At 55.6% G+C, this 19,819-nt stretch overlaps 4 protein-coding genes across 4 annotated transcripts; 2 read left to right on the forward strand and 2 right to left on the reverse strand.

Moving 5' to 3' along the window:
• Positions 1–1,271: 1,271 nt before the first annotated feature.
• On the forward strand, positions 1,272–3,866 carry PG986_010058 (uncharacterized protein; the record flags this gene model as incomplete). Its single annotated transcript, XM_066846280.1, has 1 exon — positions 1,272–3,866. The coding sequence occupies one exon, from the start codon at positions 1,272–1,274 to the stop codon at positions 3,864–3,866; it is 2,595 nt and encodes an 864-aa protein (XP_066698678.1).
• Positions 3,867–4,684: 818 nt separating this feature from the next.
• Positions 4,685–6,806, reverse strand: PG986_010059 (major facilitator superfamily domain-containing protein; the record flags this gene model as incomplete). The annotated part of the gene is made up of 8 exons (XM_066846281.1): positions 4,685–5,275; positions 5,370–5,629; positions 5,794–5,930; positions 5,990–6,011; positions 6,098–6,193; positions 6,249–6,333; positions 6,400–6,485; positions 6,593–6,806. The coding sequence occupies 8 exons, from the start codon at positions 6,804–6,806 to the stop codon at positions 4,685–4,687; spliced, it is 1,491 nt and encodes a 496-aa protein (XP_066698679.1).
• A 721-nt stretch (positions 6,807–7,527) lies between these two features.
• Positions 7,528–15,731, reverse strand: PG986_010060 (AMP-binding enzyme; the record flags this gene model as incomplete). The annotated part of the gene is made up of 4 exons (XM_066846282.1): positions 7,528–7,912; positions 7,986–9,263; positions 9,350–12,646; positions 12,715–15,731. The coding sequence occupies 4 exons, from the start codon at positions 15,729–15,731 to the stop codon at positions 7,528–7,530; spliced, it is 7,977 nt and encodes a 2,658-aa protein (XP_066698680.1).
• A 2,791-nt stretch (positions 15,732–18,522) lies between these two features.
• On the forward strand, positions 18,523–19,248 carry PG986_010061 (uncharacterized protein; the record flags this gene model as incomplete). The annotated part of the gene is made up of 2 exons (XM_066846283.1): positions 18,523–18,792; positions 18,967–19,248. The coding sequence occupies 2 exons, from the start codon at positions 18,523–18,525 to the stop codon at positions 19,246–19,248; spliced, it is 552 nt and encodes a 183-aa protein (XP_066698681.1).
• Positions 19,249–19,819: the final 571 nt, after the last annotated feature.

Here is a 19,819-nt window from a genome sequence, read left to right on the forward strand (position 1 = left end):
GCGACCAGCCCGTTCAGCAGTTTGTCAATCTAGGCTGGTCCGGATGCAGAACTCCTTGGTCTTTGCAGCCCGTCGCTTCATTTCTGGGGGTTTGTCCAAGCGTCTCAAACAAACGTCTTGACGTGTTGAGGGGCGGACAGGCGTTCCTTTCCGAATCATTACGTCTTTCCGCCATTCTCCAGCAACTGTTGAGTCGGCAGACGAGTCAGTTGCTGGAAATATATGGGGACCCGCGCTGACCAAGCCAGACAGGCCTGGGTGTGAGTCCAAGGAGAACTGACTTGGTCATGGATCATGGAGTCTGGAAACCCCGGTATTTCTTCCAAGTAGGTAGGCAAGTAGGCTAATCTGGCTACTGGCGTCAGTTTGAGCCACCCTGTGCCACACAAGCCACTGGTAAAAGCCCCCGTCATGGGTCCCTGTTACCCTGTAAAAATCGCTGTAGCACCGAGCTGGAGAGAGCCAAGCACCCAAGATATGGACACCCGGATGGTCGGCATCTTGTACGCTGCTGTTCAATTTGCCAGCAGAGATTGGGCAGGCGCGAGGTGGTACTTGCTCATGCACCTAGCTTTGGATGGGGAAGAGACGAGTTAGGAATTCGTTCGATTGATAGTACGCGACAGGGGAACTGTAACTTGGTGAGCGCACCGAAGGATGAAGAATCTTCCCGATCTACGGGCTGTGACGAGCGACGATCGGTACATGCAACACTGCCCTCCATTCAAGGGACGGACAAGAACCAGACTGCAGCTGCAGACTGGCAGGCACATGTACGAACGTTATGTACAGAGTACAGGCTTGCATCTGCGGTCAGCCCAACCAGGCTAGCGTGCCAAGAGGCGGCGACGGGGAGTCGGGCTTTTGACGTTTGCGTTGCTTTTGCTTTGCTATGCTTTGCTTTGCTTTGCTTTGCTTTGCTAGCTGGCACTGGCAGTCTTGCAGTGTAGTTAGTGTCTAAGCTCAGGCTGCGTGCGCTGCTTAGCTAGCAGCAGATTGGCAGAGCGAGAGAGATGCCCTCCAAAAGAATTGCAGGGTCGCATTGCCGCTTTCCTGCAATTGCAATTCCCATTTACCCCCAGTTTTAGCGAACGTCCATTCTTTCCAGCTCGGTCAAAGCTCAACTCACTCATCCATCAGTCAGTCAGTCAATTGATGGCTGATTGATTCCTCTCATCAACCCCAGCTTCGCGCCAACACGCTCTCTCAGTCGCAAGCCATCCTCGGGCCTGCGAGCAATTGAATTCCTGTCCCATGTGACATCCGAGCTCATGGCACGCGTCGTCGAGGAGAAACCCGACGCCCCGACGCCCTCCTCGTCTGGCGGCGTCGAGAACGAGAAGACGCACATCGACGATTTCCACGGCAGTCTAGATGCACCCGCCCCGCCGTCGGAGATCCAGATTCAGACTTACCACAATGTCAGTGAGAGCGATCTGCTGCAAGCCCGCCTGCTCGCCAAGAGCCTCACCCTCGATGACATCAGGCCCATGTTGGAGGAGGTCCTGCGCATCCATGAGACGGACCCCAATTTTCCCTTCGCCATCATCCAGAAGATCCGCTCCTTTCTCGAGAACCTGGCCATTTTTGCCGAGCCCGAGAAGTATGAGGTGCTAATTGAAGAGCTCAAGCTCGAGGCCGCTCTGATCACCGTCAACAGCCCGTACCCGGAAGTGCGAGCCGTCGTGGACAACCATGACGATCCCAGCATGCCCTGCAGCACCATCCGGGCCTGGATCATCGGCATGGGCTTCGCCGTCCTTCTGTCCTTCATCAACCAGCTCTTCTCCATTCGCCAGCCCGCCATCACCGTCCAGGCCAACGTGGCGCAACTATTGGCTTATCCCATCGGCAAATTCTTTGAGAGCGTCCTTCCGGACGTCGGCTTTACCTTGTGGGGCATTAGGCACTCACTAAATCCCGGCAAGTTTTCAAAGAAGGAGCATATGCTCATCACCATCATGGCCAACGTCAGCTGGAACACTCCCTACTCGAACAATATCATCTGGACCCAGTACCATTATTTCCACCAGGCCTACGCCGGCGAGTTTGCCTACCAGTTACTAATTGCCCTCTGTACCAACTTCCTGGGTTACGGCATGGCCGGCATGGTCCGGAGGTTCCTGGTCTATCCGTCGTACTGCGTCTGGCCCGGTTCGCTCGTGACCATCGCCCTCAACTCGGCCTTTCACAACGACAAGAACACGCCGGTTAAGAGCCCCTTCGGCAGGGTGTTTACCATGTCACGCATGAAGTTCTTTGGCCTCACCTTCGCTGCCATGTTCATCTACTTCTGGTTCCCTGGGTACATCTTTACGGCCTTGAGCGTCTTTAGCTGGATGTCCTGGATCGCCCCGGACAATGTCAACCTCAACACCGTCACCGGTTTCAACAACGGTCTTGGCTTCAACCCCTGGCCAACCTGGGACTGGAATACTCTGCTGTTCGATGCCACTGACCCTCTTATGCTTCCCTTTTTCAGTACCTTCAACAAGTTCATTGGTGCCGCGATCTCCGGCGTCATCATTGCCATCTTTTGGTACACCAACGCCTACTACACCGGCTACATTCCCATCAACAGCAACCGCATCTTTGACAATACCGGCGCCCTCTACAACATTAGTAAAGCTGTCGATTGGAGCACTGGTCTGTTCGATCCGGTCAAATATGCCAACTATTCACCCCCTTTCTTGTCGGCCGGCAATCTGGTTGTTTACGTATTCTTCTTCGGCATCTATACGGCCACCCTATCTTACGCCTATCTTTATCATCGCCATGAGATCATGATGGGGTTCCGTAACCTATTCAGGAGCTTCCGTCAAGAAATCAGTCCGGAGGAGGGCCACTACCAAGATGTCCACAACCGCCTTATGGCCTCTTATCCGGACGTACCCGAATGGTGGAATATCTTGGCTCTTAGTATCGCCATCGGACTTGGCTGTGCTGCCATTGGTGCCTGGGAGACCTTTAGTAGCCCCGGAGTTGTCTTTTACGGACTCGCCCTGTGTGCTCTCTTCATCATACCCATCGGCATCATCAAGGCAATGACGGGTGTCGAAGTTACCCTCAATGTCATCGCCGAATTCATCGGCGGCACCTGGGTCCAAGGAAACGCCCTTGCCATGAACTATTTCAAGTCGTTTGGTTACGTCACTGTGCTACACGCCATCTTCTTTTCGAACGATCTGAAAATCGCCCATTACGCCAAGCTTCCTCCACGACAGGTGTTTGCAGCGCAAGTTATGGGAATCATAATCTCCACGGTCATCTGCGTGGCCGTGCTCAATTTCCAGATGAAGCAGATTCCCGACGTCTGCACCCCCGGAGCGCCATATCGATTTACTTGCCCGGGCATCAACACGTTCTTTGCTGCGTCCATCGTCTGGGGCACCGTTGGCCCGAACAGGATGTTTGGTAAGGATGGTCTGTACCCGCTACTCCTGCTTGGCTTTCCTATCGGCCTCATCATCCCAATCCTTTTCTACTACATCCAGAAGAAGACCAGGAAGGCGTGGTTGCGACAGATCCATCCCATTGCCATGTTCTATGGCGCTTTGACCTGGAGTCCGTACAACATCTCGTACATCTGGCCGTCGGTGCCTATTGCCTGGTTCTCGTGGGTCTTCCTGAAGCGGAAGTACCTCGGCTTCTGGTCCAAGTACAACTTTGTCCTCTCGGCATCTTTCAGCAGCGCGATCGCGATTGCCGGCATTCTGATCTTCTTCACCTTGCAATGGCCTATGGTCGAACTCAACTGGTGGGGAAACAACGTGGTCAACCAGCCAGGATGCGAAGGGACACCTTGTTCATTGTTCAGTGTTCCCGAGGGAAGCTACTTCGGTCCTCGGCTTGGTGAATTCTCCTGATGATTGAATCGCGTTTGGGATAAACAACAGCACCACTCCAGGTTCAAATCACAAAACCACACCCCCCGCGAACACCCATTGCACATCGCGGCGAACGGTTGTACTACTATACCAGCAAAAGCCCTTTGGGTGCTACAGTGCCGGGCCTGGTCCTTATTAAGGACGAGAGGATGGCTGTATGGATCAGTAGATAAGCGCGGCGCCGCGAAATGTCGACCAAGCCACATCACGGGGCTTTATAGCAAGATCTCATCCTGGTAGGGAGGCATGGTTGCAACGGCCCAGAACGGGCCGTGATGCTATCGGGCAGATGATCATTACATTGTCTGATGCGCTTGGGTCCTCATTGGTTTGGACCGACCACCGGGAGGACATGCACGATGGCATGTAATTACTAAGCGTAAGCCGGCCAGCTTATGACTTATTCGTATGTCGAAGCTAATTTGCATACGCAGATGCTTGTTGCAGCGAATATTCATCTTTTTTGCCAGCCAGACAGTTTTGAGGAATGACATAACATCCACTGTCCAGGGGATCAAGGATCAAAGATGATGATGTGCTTACTTGTGGCGTTGGTGGATGATAGAATAGATACACTGCTTCAGGTGATGACATGAAGGCCTGTCTTGTTCACACAGGATACGTCATCGCCTCCTGGTGCGGGTTACACACTCATATAGACAGCGCTTGAATACAGAAGCTCGCAGAGCACAAGCGCGCGCACACACACACACACACTACTGCTTTTTGATACGTTTGACTGGTTCGTGATACTCTACTATATGCTTCATCTCATGTCCCAGCAAAGCTTTCCATCTTCACGTCGCCAGTCGCCAGCTCGGGTGGTCGTCTCCCAGGTTATCGGCATCGGGCTCGTTCAGGCGCCAGTCCCGTTCGCCGCGGTCGCGCCGGCGGTTCTCCCGCTTGGCGCCGAGGTACAGCCAGGTGCAGGCGCCGGCGCAGACCCACAGCATGGCCAGGCTGACGCCGAAGCCGGTCCAGTAGTTGGGCAGCTCGGCGTCGAAGAAGACGTTGGAGGCGACGATGCCGCCGACGTTGCCGAAGCCGACCTGGACCGCCGACGTGACGGCGCGCTTGTAATGGCCGCTCTCGTCGTTGGCGAGCCAGGCGAGGGTGACGGGCTGGGTGGTGTAGCCGCCGCAGACGACGAGAAACAAGGCGAAGTAGCGCGCGCCGACGGGGACGTGGGATTGGCAGAGTAAGAGGATGTAGCCCGTGGTCGCCACGGCGATGCCGACCATGGCGAAGGTGTAGCGGTGCTTCAGCCGGTCCGTCAGGAGGGAGACGAGGAGGCAGGTCAGGGTGGAGGCTACGTAGATGGGGATGGTGCGGACTTGGGCGGCTTCGGACGTGAGGCCCATTTGGCTGAGGATGGTGGGGATGAAGAACTGGAAGGGAAGGAAGCAAAGTCAGCCAGTTTCGTTCGACCTTTTTTTTTTTTTTTTTTTTGAGGGGGAATGAATGATAATCAGGAAACCTTACCGATCCCGCATACCCCGTATTGACGACCCCAAAGTACGCCAGCGTCCCTGCGTACATCTTCCAGTCGGTCGCGATGCGGCGCGCGGCCCGGCGGCCCAGCCGGTCCATGCGCGCGGCGCCCGTGTCGGCCGAGAGGCGGCGCACGAGCATGCGGCGCTCGGGGCCGGTCAGGAAGGCGGCCTTTTCGGGCCATTCGGCGACCCAGAACTTGGCGGCGAGGCCGATGAGGACGGTGAGGAGGCCTTCGATGATGAAGATCCCTGTTTTGCTCGGAAGGAGGAGAAGCGCGGTCGGTCAGTCAGATGTGTGTGTGGTTCACGGCTTTGGCGATGAGGTGGGGTTGGGTTGGGGGGGATGGATGGATGGGATCTTAAAGAGCAGGGTAGGCAGATCGAAAAGGGGGCAAATGGCCCTAGGCACATACACTGCCATGATCCGAGCCCGGCGATGCCTGACATGTTGGCAATGGCAAAGGCGAGGAGGCCGGAGAAGGCGCCGGCCATGACGGAGGCGCAGAAGAAGATGGACATGCGCCATTGGAGCTCGTAGCGTTTGTAGTACCTTTAGCCGTCTGTTATCACTGCCATTCCCCAAACACGATAAAAGGGGAGACTTCTTACATGCTAATCAGATACGTCGAACCTACGTAGAGATTGGAGTTGGGTTGGCAGGCGTTCTTCACACGAGTGATGTACATACAGCTGAGGATGGTCTGGCTCTCAACTTACCCGGAAACACGCCGGCTTCGAAGATGCCGAGCACGAACCGGCAGCCTACGAGGCCGGGAACATTGGTCACGAGACCTTGGCCGATGGTGGCGATGCCTGCCATTGGAGGTGAGAAAGATATCGACTTCATGGAATGGCATGTATCGCTTACCCCACAAGACCATGATGAGACTGAGCCACGTCGACGGAGCGACTCGCTTGATGATCAGGTTCGAAGGGACCTCGAACAGGATGTACTGTACTCGTCCATATGAACCGATTAGCAGCTCTGACATACCAGACTAGCATCACCCAGCACTCACCGGAATGAAGAAGATGAACAGTGCCACGTTGTAGTCCCGACCCGTCATGCTCAGGTCCTTGGACATCCCCTGGATCCTCGCATTGCCTATTGTCCCACGTAAACGGAATTCGTCAGTCCAGTGGACTCTCTTCTCTCGCGTCCGTCTCTCTAGACGATTCAAGATAAGGGCAGGAGGAGTAGTTTAGACGTACCAATATTGGTCCGGTCCATGAACGCCAAGAAGAAGAGCACCGTGATGGGAGGCAGGACGTGCAAGTCGCACTTCCGAACGAGCTTCTTCTCGGCCACGCGATCCATCGGACCCTCCTCTTCACCATGTTCGCCGGCAGCATCTACTTCTTCTCCCTCTCGCTCTGATACAGCATCACACCCATTGTTTTTCTCCATTTCCTTTTCGTCGGCCATGTCGTCGGGTCAAAGGGCGAGGCTTCGTTTGAGTGTAACGCCAACCAATCTTCCCGATCTATAATCCAGATCTGGCCTCGCGTATTCGGTAACTAAATTTGTGAAGAGACCCGATCGGTAGAGAATGGTTGGTGTTCGGGGTTTATAAAGGGCCAGAAACCACCCCCCTCCTCGGCTCAGTATTCAATGCATGCAGCTCGTTCGTGGCGTATACTGCGACTCGGCAGATCTGATCTCATGGGACATGAACCCCCCAGTCGGCCCTCATCCACCCCGCACTGCCAATCCCGGGGAAACGGGGGACCGGGGGCATCCATTGGGCGCTGCATGAGCTGCTCCGCATGACGTTCACATCTCCTTTTGCATGCCCGGCATATGGTACGGTTAAGTGATTGCATAGTGACATACTCCTTGCTTGGCGTGGAGCAAGGGGCGGCCATCGCAATCACAGGAAAGGAATCGAGAAAAGAGGATATACGTGGGCATATGAAAATGAGATGCAGCTCAACTCTGGGTATCATCCATATACACACCTCGCAAATCCGACAAAGAAAATAAGAATCAAACACCCTGATCGCATGGCTATGATGCTTCTCCTTCGTCTGTTACCCTTCCCATGTAAGACGCCAGTCTCCACAACCACATTTCCTGAGGTATATCAAAAACTCAACAACAACCAACGATGACAAATGAGAAAGATAAGATAGCGACTTCCGTATCTTCAAATCATCCCAAACCTCTCCCCAAAAAACTGCGCCGTCGACTTCTTCCTAGTCAACCCCCCGCCGCCCGTCGACGCCGCCGTTCCCTTATCCCTGACCAGCGTCCACCTGCGCGTCAGCCGCGTCGGCGACGCCACCAAAATCGGCGACACCTCGTCTCGGACCTCCTCCTCGTCGCTCTGGCTGCTGCCCGTAGTCATGGACTCCATGGAGCTGCCGTTGCTCCGGTTGCGCGAGTGCGCTGACTTTGCGGGCCCACCACCGGACTCGGAAATGGTCGGCGGTGGTGCCACGACGCTGCCGCCCGTCGACGACGACGTCAACTTCTTGAAGTTCTTGCCCCAGATACTGCTCTTAGTGCGCAACACGACGCTGGGACTGCGCCTGTTGACCGAGTGTTGGTGCTGGCGATGGGGTTGATAGACCCCCTTGCTGCGTGGCAACGATCATCTCGTACTGCAGCATCATGGTGGCCGCGTCCATCATTTCCTCGACTGTAAAGCTCGTGCTCTCAAGGCCGGGAACGCTCAGTTTCGGTATGTTCTCGTTGTAGAAGCGGGCGAGCTCCGCCCCGGCGACCAGCGAGCCCCAGATGTCGTAGAAGGGCACGGAGCGGACATCGTGGACGCGCGCGAGCGACGTCGCGCCCAGGACCGCCTCCCAGCCCGCCGAGATGACGGCATGAATGGCTCCCGCATGGTCGGGCAGCACCGCTTGCACCGGCGGAGGGAAGGAGGCGGCGGTCTCGGAACGAACTGGGGAGATCGGGATGCGCGGAGCGGCGGCAGAGGCTGCCTCATTATTGGGTGTAGTAGCATCGTCGTTCAGGCTCTTGAGCACCAGGGGCTCCATGACAAAAGCTGAGGTAAGTAGGCTGATGGTGGAGCAGAGCATCTTGAGGACCTCGTCGGCGAAGAAGGGATGCACACTCTTCTCGCAGAAGGTTAGAGAGATGTCGATACGAGCGCCGGGCACAGGGACCGACTTGACGAAAAGGTCTGAGTAGACGTGGTTGGAGACCATTGTGCTGAGCTTGCACGCGGCGTTGCCGATGGCGAAGTCGCGTATCTTCTCGTGGGCCGCCTCGCCCCGGGTCTGGTGCTGCACCACGGTGCTGAAGCGGGTCCAGGGGGCCCAGCTCGTGCACTTCTGCACAATGTCGATGAACTGCATGTTCTCGTACGGGATGCTGGCCACATGCTGGCTCTGCACCGTCCGGAAATACTCGTAAGGTGTGACGGGAACCGTAGGGATTTTGGCCCGGACCGGGACGATGCCGCCGCAAGGTCCCAGCACGTTCTCGAGATGGAGATGCTTGCCCTCGATAAGGTGCCCGAAGACGACATCATCGGATCCTGAGAGCTTCGAGAGCACAATGGCCCACGCACCCTTGAGGACGGTCTCGAACGGGATGCCGAGGTTCTGCAATGAGCCAATGGGAATCTGCTGGCAGATAGTCTTGGGCTCGATGGTCGCGGCGCTGGGAGCAGTGTGGGCCACCACCTGGGTCATCTCAGACCCCTGCAGAAGGTTCTTCCAGTACTCCGCAGCGCCATTCTTGGAAGCTTGCTTGGCAGCTCTCATGACATCGCAGAAACCGGCGTTCTGGGTCGACAGCTCGCCCTGCTCGTAAAGCCGGCTCAAATCCTTGAGTAGGACGGGCATGGAAAGGCTATTGTACTGAGCGCGTGATAACCTCAGAAGGAGGATGGCATTTTTGCCACCGTCTAGGTAACTATATTATCGCTAAAGTTCAGTATCATACTATTTTGGGGTTGCCAGTTGAGCAGAAGGGGAGAATAGGATAGAAGAAGTACTTACGAGAACCTGGTCACAGGCTTCCGGAAGTCGACGGGGACTGCCTGGTATCGCTTGATGAGCCGGCCGGCCAGGGCAGATAGTCGCCAGCCAGGACACTGATGTCGGTCAAAGTCGACGAGCCGGTGCCGGTTGTAGTTTTGGTGCCGGAGGACGACCTGCCAGAGTCTTCTGTCATGGGTAGCGAATGTCGTCCGGAGGATGGGGTGGGCCAGTGTAAGCAAGTTACAGGCGTGTTCGAGCTTACCCCAGTCTAGCGATGATGATCCATTATTGTTATTATGGTTCTGGATGTGGATGGCGAACCAGTCGATTGCCCCCTTGCTCTCGAGCATGCCCGCCTCGACGAACATGGTCTGCAGCGACGACGCCTCGGTCATGTCCTCGATCGCGTCCCGGTCGCAGCCGATTTGTGGAACGATGGAATCGTCGATGAAGGCCTGCGCGGGGCTCGTGGGTGTGTTACCGTCGTTGTTCTTCTTCTTAGGGACGCCGCGCCTGTTGTGGATTCTTCTGGGACTGCTGTTGCTGCCGATGGTGTTGATACTTAACGAAGGCAGGGCGACACTGGAAAGAGTGATGCCACGGCAAATCTCGGTGAGAGGCGTGTTGCGAAGGATATCGATGACGGAAACCGAGATACCGTTCTGGCGACAAGCGACGACGAGCTCGTGGGCAAGGTCGTGGTTGCCGCCGAGCTGTATGAAGCCGTCTTCCGCGGTGATGGAGGGCTCCTCGATGTTCAGGACGGATGCCCACAGGGCGCGGACGCGTTCTTCGATGCGGGTCAATGGGATGGGATTCAACCCTTCGGCCTGGACTTCACGGGGGTTAGGTACTCTAGAAAGGGACAGGAGCTGGGTCTTGGAGAATCCAGCAATGAGCCGGTTGAGCTCGACGCGGTTGACCTCGAGCGAAGAGGTCAAGGGGATTCTCCGGACGGGGATGAAGGTGGAGGGGATCATGTGTGCGGGGAGCGTGTCGCGCAGCGAGATCTCGGCCGTGCGCCTGGCCAGGTAGAGTTTCTCCTTGGTGTGCCGGCTGAGTTTGGTCAGTTCCTCGTCCTCGCCGAAGAGCTCGTCACCGAGCTGAATGAAGGCGGCAAGGATCGGGTTTGAGTTGCTGTCGCGGTAACTGAAGGCAATGGTCTCAACAACGACGTCGACACCGCGGCCCAGGCATCTTCGCAGGTGAGACTCGACCTCAGACTTGAGGAACGACTTGCCCTGAATGGCTGTCTTCTCGCCCTGGCCAGCTACCAGCTCGAGCACCCCATCCTCCTTGTAGCGGACCAGGTGGCCAGTCCGCAGAAGTCGACCCGGCTCCTTAGCCGCGGGGTTCCAGCGTTTGACATTCTTCTCGTCGGTCTCGTAACCCTCAGCGAGAGTCGGGGACTCGATGACCAAGACACCGACAGCACCGATAGGCACGAGGCGGTTGAGCTTCGAAGGACTAACTACCCAAAAGTTGCCACAAGCAGGCTTACCAATGCATCGCAGTGAGCTAGCATCCTTGACCTCAGAGGCAGAAAGACCCAGAGGGCAGGATTCAGCCGAACCGTAGGCCAGGAGAATCTTGACTTGATTCGCCCAAGGAGCATAGGTGTCCTCGTCGAGGTGGAGCGTGCGGAAGCAAACGATGGCCATATCCGGGAGACTCTCGGGTCGGAGGCTGCGGGACAAGGCAGGCGTCATGTAGGACCAGTTCACCTGCATGCGACATGCGGCCGAGGTGAAGTCGGTAAGACGTTCAGTAGCGGAGGGCACGCATATACAGCCACCGTTGATCAAGGTGGTAAATACCTCAGACAGAGCAATGTCGGTGCTGAACGACGAGACCTGCATAACGCGACTGGAAGGGTTGATACGGATAGCCGGGCCCTGGCTGATGAAGGCCGTGGAAAGGGCGCCGTGTGTGTACTTGATGCCCTTGTGCTGCTTGGTACCCTGATGCTCAAAGAGGATACACGCCGTCTGATGGGACTTGGTGTCAGGGGGTGTGACCGCGACGGGCTGGAAAGCCATGGAGTCTATAGTCTCCTCATTGAGGTACGTAACATCGCAGGAGACGACGCCGTCAAGGTGACGGCGCACGCTCTCCGAGGCTAGGACAATCTTGGCGCCGACGCTCTTGGTAACCCAACCGAACATGGAAGTCAGCTCGGCATCGACGGGCACAAGGATCCCGCCCGAGTTGAGAACACCCAACATGGCGACGATGGCCCACCGGCTCTTGTCAACGATGACAGGGACGGCGCTGTCGGCCGTGACTCCGCGGTTCCGCAGATGGCTGGCGACCGTCATGGAAAGTTCGTCGAGTTCGCCGTACGTCAGGTCACCGTCCCAGGCGCACACGGCCTGGATGTCCGAGTTCTCGATGGTGTGTTCTGCAATCAGCCGGTGGATGTGGTCCTTGGTCTGCTCGGGCTTGGACTTCCCGTTCCACTGGAGGACCTGTTCTTGGTCGTAATCATTGAATAGGTTCATGTCCTTGACCGTGCTGTCAGGAGCCTGCATAAGGCACATGATGGCTTGGCCGAAGGCGTGGACCACATGGTTGCCCTGTGTAGGGGTCAGGATGCGATGTCCCAAGTCCACTGCAACCCCGCCGTTTTGGAAGTTGACATCGACATTGACATCATATTCGGAGTGTTGGATGGTCTTGAGATGGTAAAGTCTGGAGCCGGGCTGCGAGTCGGCAGTGTTCTCGTATCCAAACGAAAGGCAGGTGTTGAAGAGACGACCGCCCTTGGTCCCCAGGGCATGCTGGATGTTATTCACGGACACGTGCTGGTGATGCAACGAGCTCTTGTGAATCTCGTCCGAGATTACTAGCACCTCATCCATCAGCCGCGAGGGATGCAGATTCAAGCTGCACACTAAGGTGTTGGAGAAGCAGCCTACGGCATCCGACAGCCCCTTAACCGGAATGTCGCGGCCGGATGTGCGATAGCCAAAGCACACGGCATCGGAGCCGACATAGGCTCGCAACACCAGTCCCCAGGCCACTCGTAGTAGCGAGGCAACTTGGATCTCGTACTTCCCGGCGAATTCCTCCAGGGCTTGATACGGAATACCCAAATTGATAGAGTCGGTGTAGTATTCCTTGACATCCACGCATCTCGAGACCAGGGTAGGGAACTGGCACGACGGGACGTCGGTGAGCAACTCACGCCAGAACTCGGTGCTAACAGGGGTCGTTTTGAGACACTGGAGATACTCGGGATAGAACGCTGCTGCGGCAGTTGGAGCCTCATGATGGAAGTAGGCCCTGTTGAGCTCGTTGAAGATCTTGATCATGCTAGCCGGGTCGCAAAAAGTCTGGCTGATTTCCAGCTTCAAGAGCGTCTTGCCCGGCGCCTGACATACCACGAGTCTGTGCCAGGGCGTGCCCTTAGCCAGCTTGGGCGCAGCGAGCCTCTCCATAGCGTCCATGGCCTCCTCCGCAAAAAACTCTCGATGAAGAGCATGTTAGGCGAGTGGCGCCGCAGGATGATCTGGTCGTAAAGTCCGTTGTTAGAGACGCTGTCCGAGAAGACAGTTCTCAAAGACGGATGCTTCTCGATGATTCCCTGCCAGGCTGCACAGATCCGACCAACATCCACATAGCCTCCGATGGTGTCAATCGTATAGATGGACTGCATTATCGACGAGCCGGAAACGAGAGCCTCGTTGATCAGGAGGTTTTGCTGGTTAGGGGTCACGGGGTAGATGCATTCAATGTTGGATACTTCGACATTGAGCTCAGGGAGAACGTCGCTGTTCATCTTGGCGACCCCATCGTACGTGATGTCGATGTGGGACATATCCGCGAGGGTGAGCTCAGGCACTTGGTTGCGCAGACGGTGGATTGCCTGGCGGAGGTGTACTTCGCAGCTGCGGACCCATAGCTGGATCAGGTCCTGACGTTGAGAGTCTCGGCTGCAGACGAATTTGAACTTGAGCTTGTCGTACTCGACCGAGGCAGACACTTCGAAGAGGGCGATGCGGCCAACACTGGTTCCGATGTCAGACGTCTCCGAGACCAGGGATACAGTGGGAATGGGGAGCTGCTCCAGAAGGCGGTCTTGTCGATCTGAGGCCGGCGTTGGTCCGGCGTAGGTGAATATGACTTCCATGGGGCAGGTCGAGGTTGCGAAGGCATCTGCCGTTACGCCATCGCGAAGTCTAGAAGCGAAGTAGGGCACGCCTCGTTCCGTGACCGAAAGCCGGGAGTCCTTTACCCGGCTTAGAACCCTCGTCATGTCTTCTGTTTGGCTCACAGAAAGTGACAGCGGGAACAGCGAGGTAAACCAGCCGACTGTTTGCGTGATATCGAGCTCGGAATCCAGGGCAGTCCGGTCATGTTCCTGGCTCCAGATGGTGGGAGTGGGTCGGTCGGTGAAGGTTTTGGAGAAGGATTGGAGGAGAGCCGCCATGCAGATGTCAGAAGTCTCGGTGCGGAATGCGTGGTTGCTATCCTCGAGGAAGCTAGTAACATCAGCTTCTAGCGTAAATCCATAACTCATCGTGCTGCCGTAGGTATTGCGGTTGCTCTGAATCCCCCAGTAATCACAGTTGGCATGACTGATAGGGAATGGAAGCTTGGCGGCATCTTCAATGCGGTCTACACGGCGCCGCTGGTGAGAGGACCAGGACTGATATGAGATGAGATGGCTGGTGGCCAGCGTGCCGTTGAGGAGCAATTCCTCAAGGTCCTCGGTAATGATGCGCCACGAATTGGAGTCAATGACGAGATGGTGCGCCACCAGGTAGAGAACTTGGTAGCCATCATTCGTGTGGAAATGGTGGACAGCAAAGACCGGGCCTTTCTCGATGTCAATGTTGATCTGGGCCTGTTTGATCACCGTCTCGACCTCTTGGTTGGTACCAACGGCATGGTGGCCGAAGTGGTACGAGGAGGACACTTCCGAGAGGGTGTGCTGAGACCACGATGCCCCGGTTCTCCTGAATCGGGTCCGCAGCATGGCGTGATGTGCGACAACTGCCTCAACGGCGGCATGTACATCTTCAATGCCTACCGACTTATTGATCCGCAGCAACATACTCTGGTTAAATCTATATGTCCCGGTGCGAGAGCTTCTCAGAAGGGACTTGTTTCCCATGACGGTGTGAAAGTAGAGGCGCTGCATCGGTGCAAGGTCTGTTTCCTTGCCAGTATCCTCGAGCGACCTCCTCGCCATCTCGTCACTAGAAACAGCCAGGGCGGCGAGTTGAGTGAGAGACATGGTCTGGAGGACGTCTTCCAGCTTGAACGAGAGGCCCTGCGACTTAGAGCGGACCACCAGCTGCATCGCCGCTTTGGAATCACCGCCGAGTTTGGTAAAAGACTGGTTCATGCTAATAGACTCCGCATCGATGTGCAACACCGTGCCGACAAGGCTCTGCACTTGCGCTTCGATGTCACTTGTGGGCGCGACCAGAAGATCTTGGGTTTCAAACAACATGATTTGGCGGTGCAGCTCCTCGTTGGCGTTCTGGATCCATGTCTGCATCTTCCTCCGGTTGATCGCGCCGTTTTCGTCCAGGGGTAACCGTTCCAGGACCACCCAGATGCTCGGCGCCAGAGACTCGTCGACCTTGGCCTTGACCGCAGCCCGGATGGAGGGGAGGGGACTGGTGTAGTAGGCGTTGAGCAGCTTGAGGTTGCAATCGTTCGGTCCTTCAATGACGCAGCTGGCGAGACTGAGGAAGGCCACAGTCTGTCCCTCAAACAGACCCGCCTTCGGTTTTATCACGCACGCCTTGGAGACATCGCTGTTGAGCGACAGTACCTGCTCGACTCTGTTATGATATCTCTTGGAGGCCTTTCGTTGCACCATGGGTTTGTTGTATGCGGCCAAATCCGGCAAAGGTCGTTGCTGGCTGGCGGACGCCGCCACCGCCCCTTTAGAGGAGATCATGGGCGCGCTCAGTTTAAGAGGGCTAATCGTACAGGAAGGCTCCCCGAATGGCGACTTGTGCATGGGCGTGATGCGCGTTTCCAGCTCGGCCAAGGTCCTACAGCTTATGATATCCCGAGTCTTCAAAGACAGACCAACTTGCATACAGCGCGCCCTGAGAAGCCTCGCCGCCCTCGTGTCTCCGCCGAGATCTTGGAAGGATTCGTCGCGCTGTACCGACGAGACAGGCAAGCCTAACGTGTCCGCCACTGCTGATATCAACCTCTTCTCAATCTTGTTATCGACCGGCGTCGCTTCCATATTGCACTCTGGCGTGGCCGTATATATCGAGCTCGTCCTCCGCAACTGGCGTTGCTCCTCCTCAACCGCGCGCGGCGGCTCCAAGTCGCTCACTGAGACTCCAAGCGCATCTGCAACGGCGGCGGCGGCCGATTGTGGCGAGAGCTGAGGAATGGGTACCCTGGTGGCGGGGCTATATGACATGGAGGTTCGTATACTGGGCAGGTGCCTGCGTTTGGCGGATAGTGTTCTGCCCCTGGCCAAAGCCTTTTCTGTAGATTCTTCTCCAAACATGCCGAAGGAGGTGTCTAGGGGAGGTATCTGTAGATACTCCATAGCCGTAGGTCGCGGGGCTTCGGCGTACCCGTGACGTGAACTATACTGTGAGACGATGTCGCGTAAGATCGCAACCAAGAAAGCGGGAGGCTTGAATTCTGTTATCCTTACTTGAGTATAAACGTTTTATGGTTGAAGGTATAATGAAAGTAGGTTATAGACGTGTTCACTTGATCCGACGGTAAGGCAGTGGGAGTAGTATAAAAAGTGAAATGGTAGGCGCGTGTAAGTGCGGGCGGACGGAGTCAGTGGGGGAAGTAAATAAATGGAAGGATGAAGGTGGGAGGAAGTATTACAAGGAATTGGGGGTGAGCTGAGAGATATCAAGTTTCTGTATCACAGTAATACGGTGCATGTCAGTATTCATGGCATGGAGGAGTCGGGATGGATGGGCCAGTTTCCAACGTGTGTAAATAAATGCAGTCCAGCCCGGCCCGGGGTCTTGTCTGAGGCAGGCTATCTATAACATCAAATACACTTTTGTCGGTTCGCAGGAAGGGTGCCGGGGTCAGGCCCATTTTGGCGGGCGGAGCATCTGGCATTGCAAGTATGGCACAGGTGGAAGGAGCAAGGATGCATTATCGCATGTGGACGGTGGGCAAGGTGGAAAGTGGGAACCAGGCAGAAAAGGAAAAAGGAAAATACATTGACGTTCGGCTACAGTCAGACAAGCCTGCACTAATCAGGATGCTGTGTCTGTGTCTGCGTGTGCGAGCGAATGCATGTGTGTGTATGGCCTGCCTGTAGTAAGCTTTTTTTTTTTTTTTTTTTTTTTTTTTTTTAGCTTCGTCTGTTAGTGGATACTTTCCGTACAAGAATAGACGACATGCAAGCCGTCTGGCCTGAAAATGTCGATTGTGACCCCGTAACATAAATTAGACGAATCGATCGGAAGAACACCCAAGAGGAACGTGTTTCCTTCTCGCAGTTTCTGGGTTGCACCGAGCAAACAATCGAAAGAACTGATGTTCTTTTGCCATTCCAGGATTAGGGGGTTTGGGTTATGCCACGCCTCCAGAAGGAACGAATCCGTCGGCGCAACTGACTTGAGTATCGAGAGCATGTCCCTGAGACGGTATCCAGGCTTGAGGTCATCGGCGACAGGCAGTTGACAGGCAGTCGACAGGGGAGAGAGAAAGCAAATGGGTCTGGTCCTTTTGCTCCTTCCTGTCTCTGTTACTGTCTTTCTCGCTACTGCCCCAGCTTGCCCAGCTTGCCCAGCTAAATGGCCCAGCCGATTGTCGGGTTGCGGGGACTTTCGCATGGGCTTTGGCTAAAAATACATTCTGCGCCAGGCCCAAGACAGTAAAGACAGGAAAGACAGGGCCCCGTCGGTCGCGGTTAAAACAGCTGCCGTGGTGGCAGTAGCGCGGCTGTGCTCCAATACTCATCCCGACTTTGAGACCACCGGGCGAGCTATCATTAAAACCATTGCTTCGCTTCACTTCCCTTACATCCACCATACAAAACGGCACAGCATCCCATCAGTATAGTACAACACAGATCAGAGAAAAGACGCGCCGTGGCAAAGCACGACCCTGGCACCGGCACACTTCTGCCACTATTCACCAGCATTCCTGTCAGCAAATGGCACGACTCAGGCGCCATGTGTTTGTTACAAGGCATGAAGATGAAGGGTCCAAACTCTCAGGGTCGGTTTGCGGCGGGGCAGAGATGGGGCGTGCTACAGCATTGATATATCATTCCTACCCCGCCTAAGCGCGGCCTATCATCACCCGATACGAGCAACTGGTAACTTCGACAGCCTGCAAATTACTACTGATATTAGAATTTCCACCAGAGGCACAGATGTGTCGCAGGACTGAACGACCGCCCAAGTAAGTAACAGCTAGTGGGCTCGCTGGGGAAGCCGGAGCAACAGGAGCAACAAACGAAGACCTGTTCGATCTACTTACAGTAATCCAATTCGCGGCAATAGAGTCGCACGTCATTGCAAACTAGAAGGTGGGGGGCACTGTCTGTAGTTCCTGAAGAAAAGATAGCAAACACAAGCAAGCATCTCGCATTCCTTCGCTCTCAACTAACCCAGACGGACTCGGGCAAACGTGAATTGACGACACCATCGGTCAAGCTCCTAATCCTTTCGGAACCCGATGGTGCATCGCGCCCCAAGAAACAGGCGGGCTCGGATGGTTGTTACCCGCGTCACCTACCAACAGGCCCCCTAATCAGAGAGAGCCATGCCATGGACCACAGGCGATACAGCTTGAGGGGCACAGTCTCGATCATCTTCGAGGCATGCGCCAAAGGAGCCAACATGAGCCACCACCCACTAACAGCCAACCTAAAAATTGATGCACTACATACAGCGATGCGCATCATGCAGGAATGAGCAAATAAATTCTTCCTTATCTGCCTAGCTCCCGCCATGGCACAGACCCAACAGCATTCATAGCCTTGGACAGATGGCGTCACTGACGTAAGGCTGGCTCCTACGGCAGGCAGTTGGGCGGTTTGGTTTGGTGCCCACGCCCATCCGCAACGTGGAGCAGCCGAAATCCTTCATCGGACCCCTGCGAGACACGTCCACCAACTGTCATCAGCTGCCGCTAGGGGGGGTCATTTCTTTCTTTTCTCCTCTCTATTGCTCTCCACACTGTCGATGACACAACAACACCAACGACACGACACCGCAACGATGCCACATTACAATATAGCCACGCGCGCAGCCGTTGTGGCTCTAAAGTCACCACACAGCGGCAAAACCAATGCTGAGATTGAGGCCATCACTGGTGTCAAAATACGTTCTATCAAACGGATCTATGCGCGTGCCATCGAGTCCGGATTTGACCCCAATGTTCTCCCCATCCAACTACGCGACGAATGGCTTGTTGACAAGCCCCGATCCGGCCGGCCTCCCACCAAGCTTGCCAAGACCATCTCCAGTACCGAACAAGTGACCGAACAAGTGAGCTCACCTAGTTAGTATGGAGCCGCCACATTCTCGCTACCATCATGCGACCCAAAGTCGGGTTGGACAACATTTCAGTTGGCAGCTCAAGCACATATCATGAAACATCGGAGGGTAGTACACGCAGCACTTGATATGAGGGTTATCTACATACGCACACACACTTGGCAGGCTCGGGGTTTGGGTGAGCTTTGCAAGTACGCAGCTCACCCGGTTCGCCTCGCGTCAGCACGCACGACGATCTCTCCCCTCAGCTGGACTACCCTACAGAAAATGCTGACCACCACCCACCCAACTGGTATTGGTCGTCGCTGTGCCCGCCGTCTAATATGGCCAATCAACGGTCAACCCGTACCACCTCTACCGAGGAAACAAGAGTGTTGCATTGGCTGCGAGGCTGCGCATTGGGATCATGGTGATCCTGATGGTGGGTGTGACGGTGACGACACATAACGCCAGCCCAAACAGCCAGATTCCAGGCTGATTTGTATGTAGTACGACCCGGCCAGGATTTGCTTACACTACCAACCAGTATTTGCTGCAGGTAGAATAAAAAATACAAGCCCATGAAATCCGAGCCCTTCAACCAAGCTGGAGCTGACGACCCATCCGCATCCCACCACCACGCTTGATTACCTACTTGGCGTGCGTCTGTTTCAGATGGATTTAGGTTAAGACTAGCATCCAATCCACGTTGCAGTGCCGCGATGCTGTTATGCGGGGCCGATTGGCGTTGGAGCAGGTAGTAGCCCGTCGGATGCGAGCGAGGTGCGAGTGAGTGTGGCTTTAGGTGCGACTAATGTTCTCGGGCATCCCGCAAATGTGTAAACAAGTCCGAATCTGCCTCTCGTTGGTGTGGTCGCCCGTCCATCCCGGGGTAACAGGACTTATCTCGCATTCCATCCGAGTGAGAAAGAGAAGGCTGACTAAGGACCAGGTGAGATGAGATGATGGCGCAAACTGTGTAATCTCGCTCCAGCACCCCCCAGCAATGCCGGGCCGTGACATGTTTGTTGGTTCGCCT

Source organism: Apiospora aurea, assembly GCF_038362705.1.
Source record: "Apiospora aurea strain CBS 24483 chromosome Unknown utg000006l_segment0_segment0, whole genome shotgun sequence".
Lineage (NCBI taxonomy): Eukaryota > Fungi > Ascomycota > Sordariomycetes > Amphisphaeriales > Apiosporaceae > Apiospora > Apiospora aurea.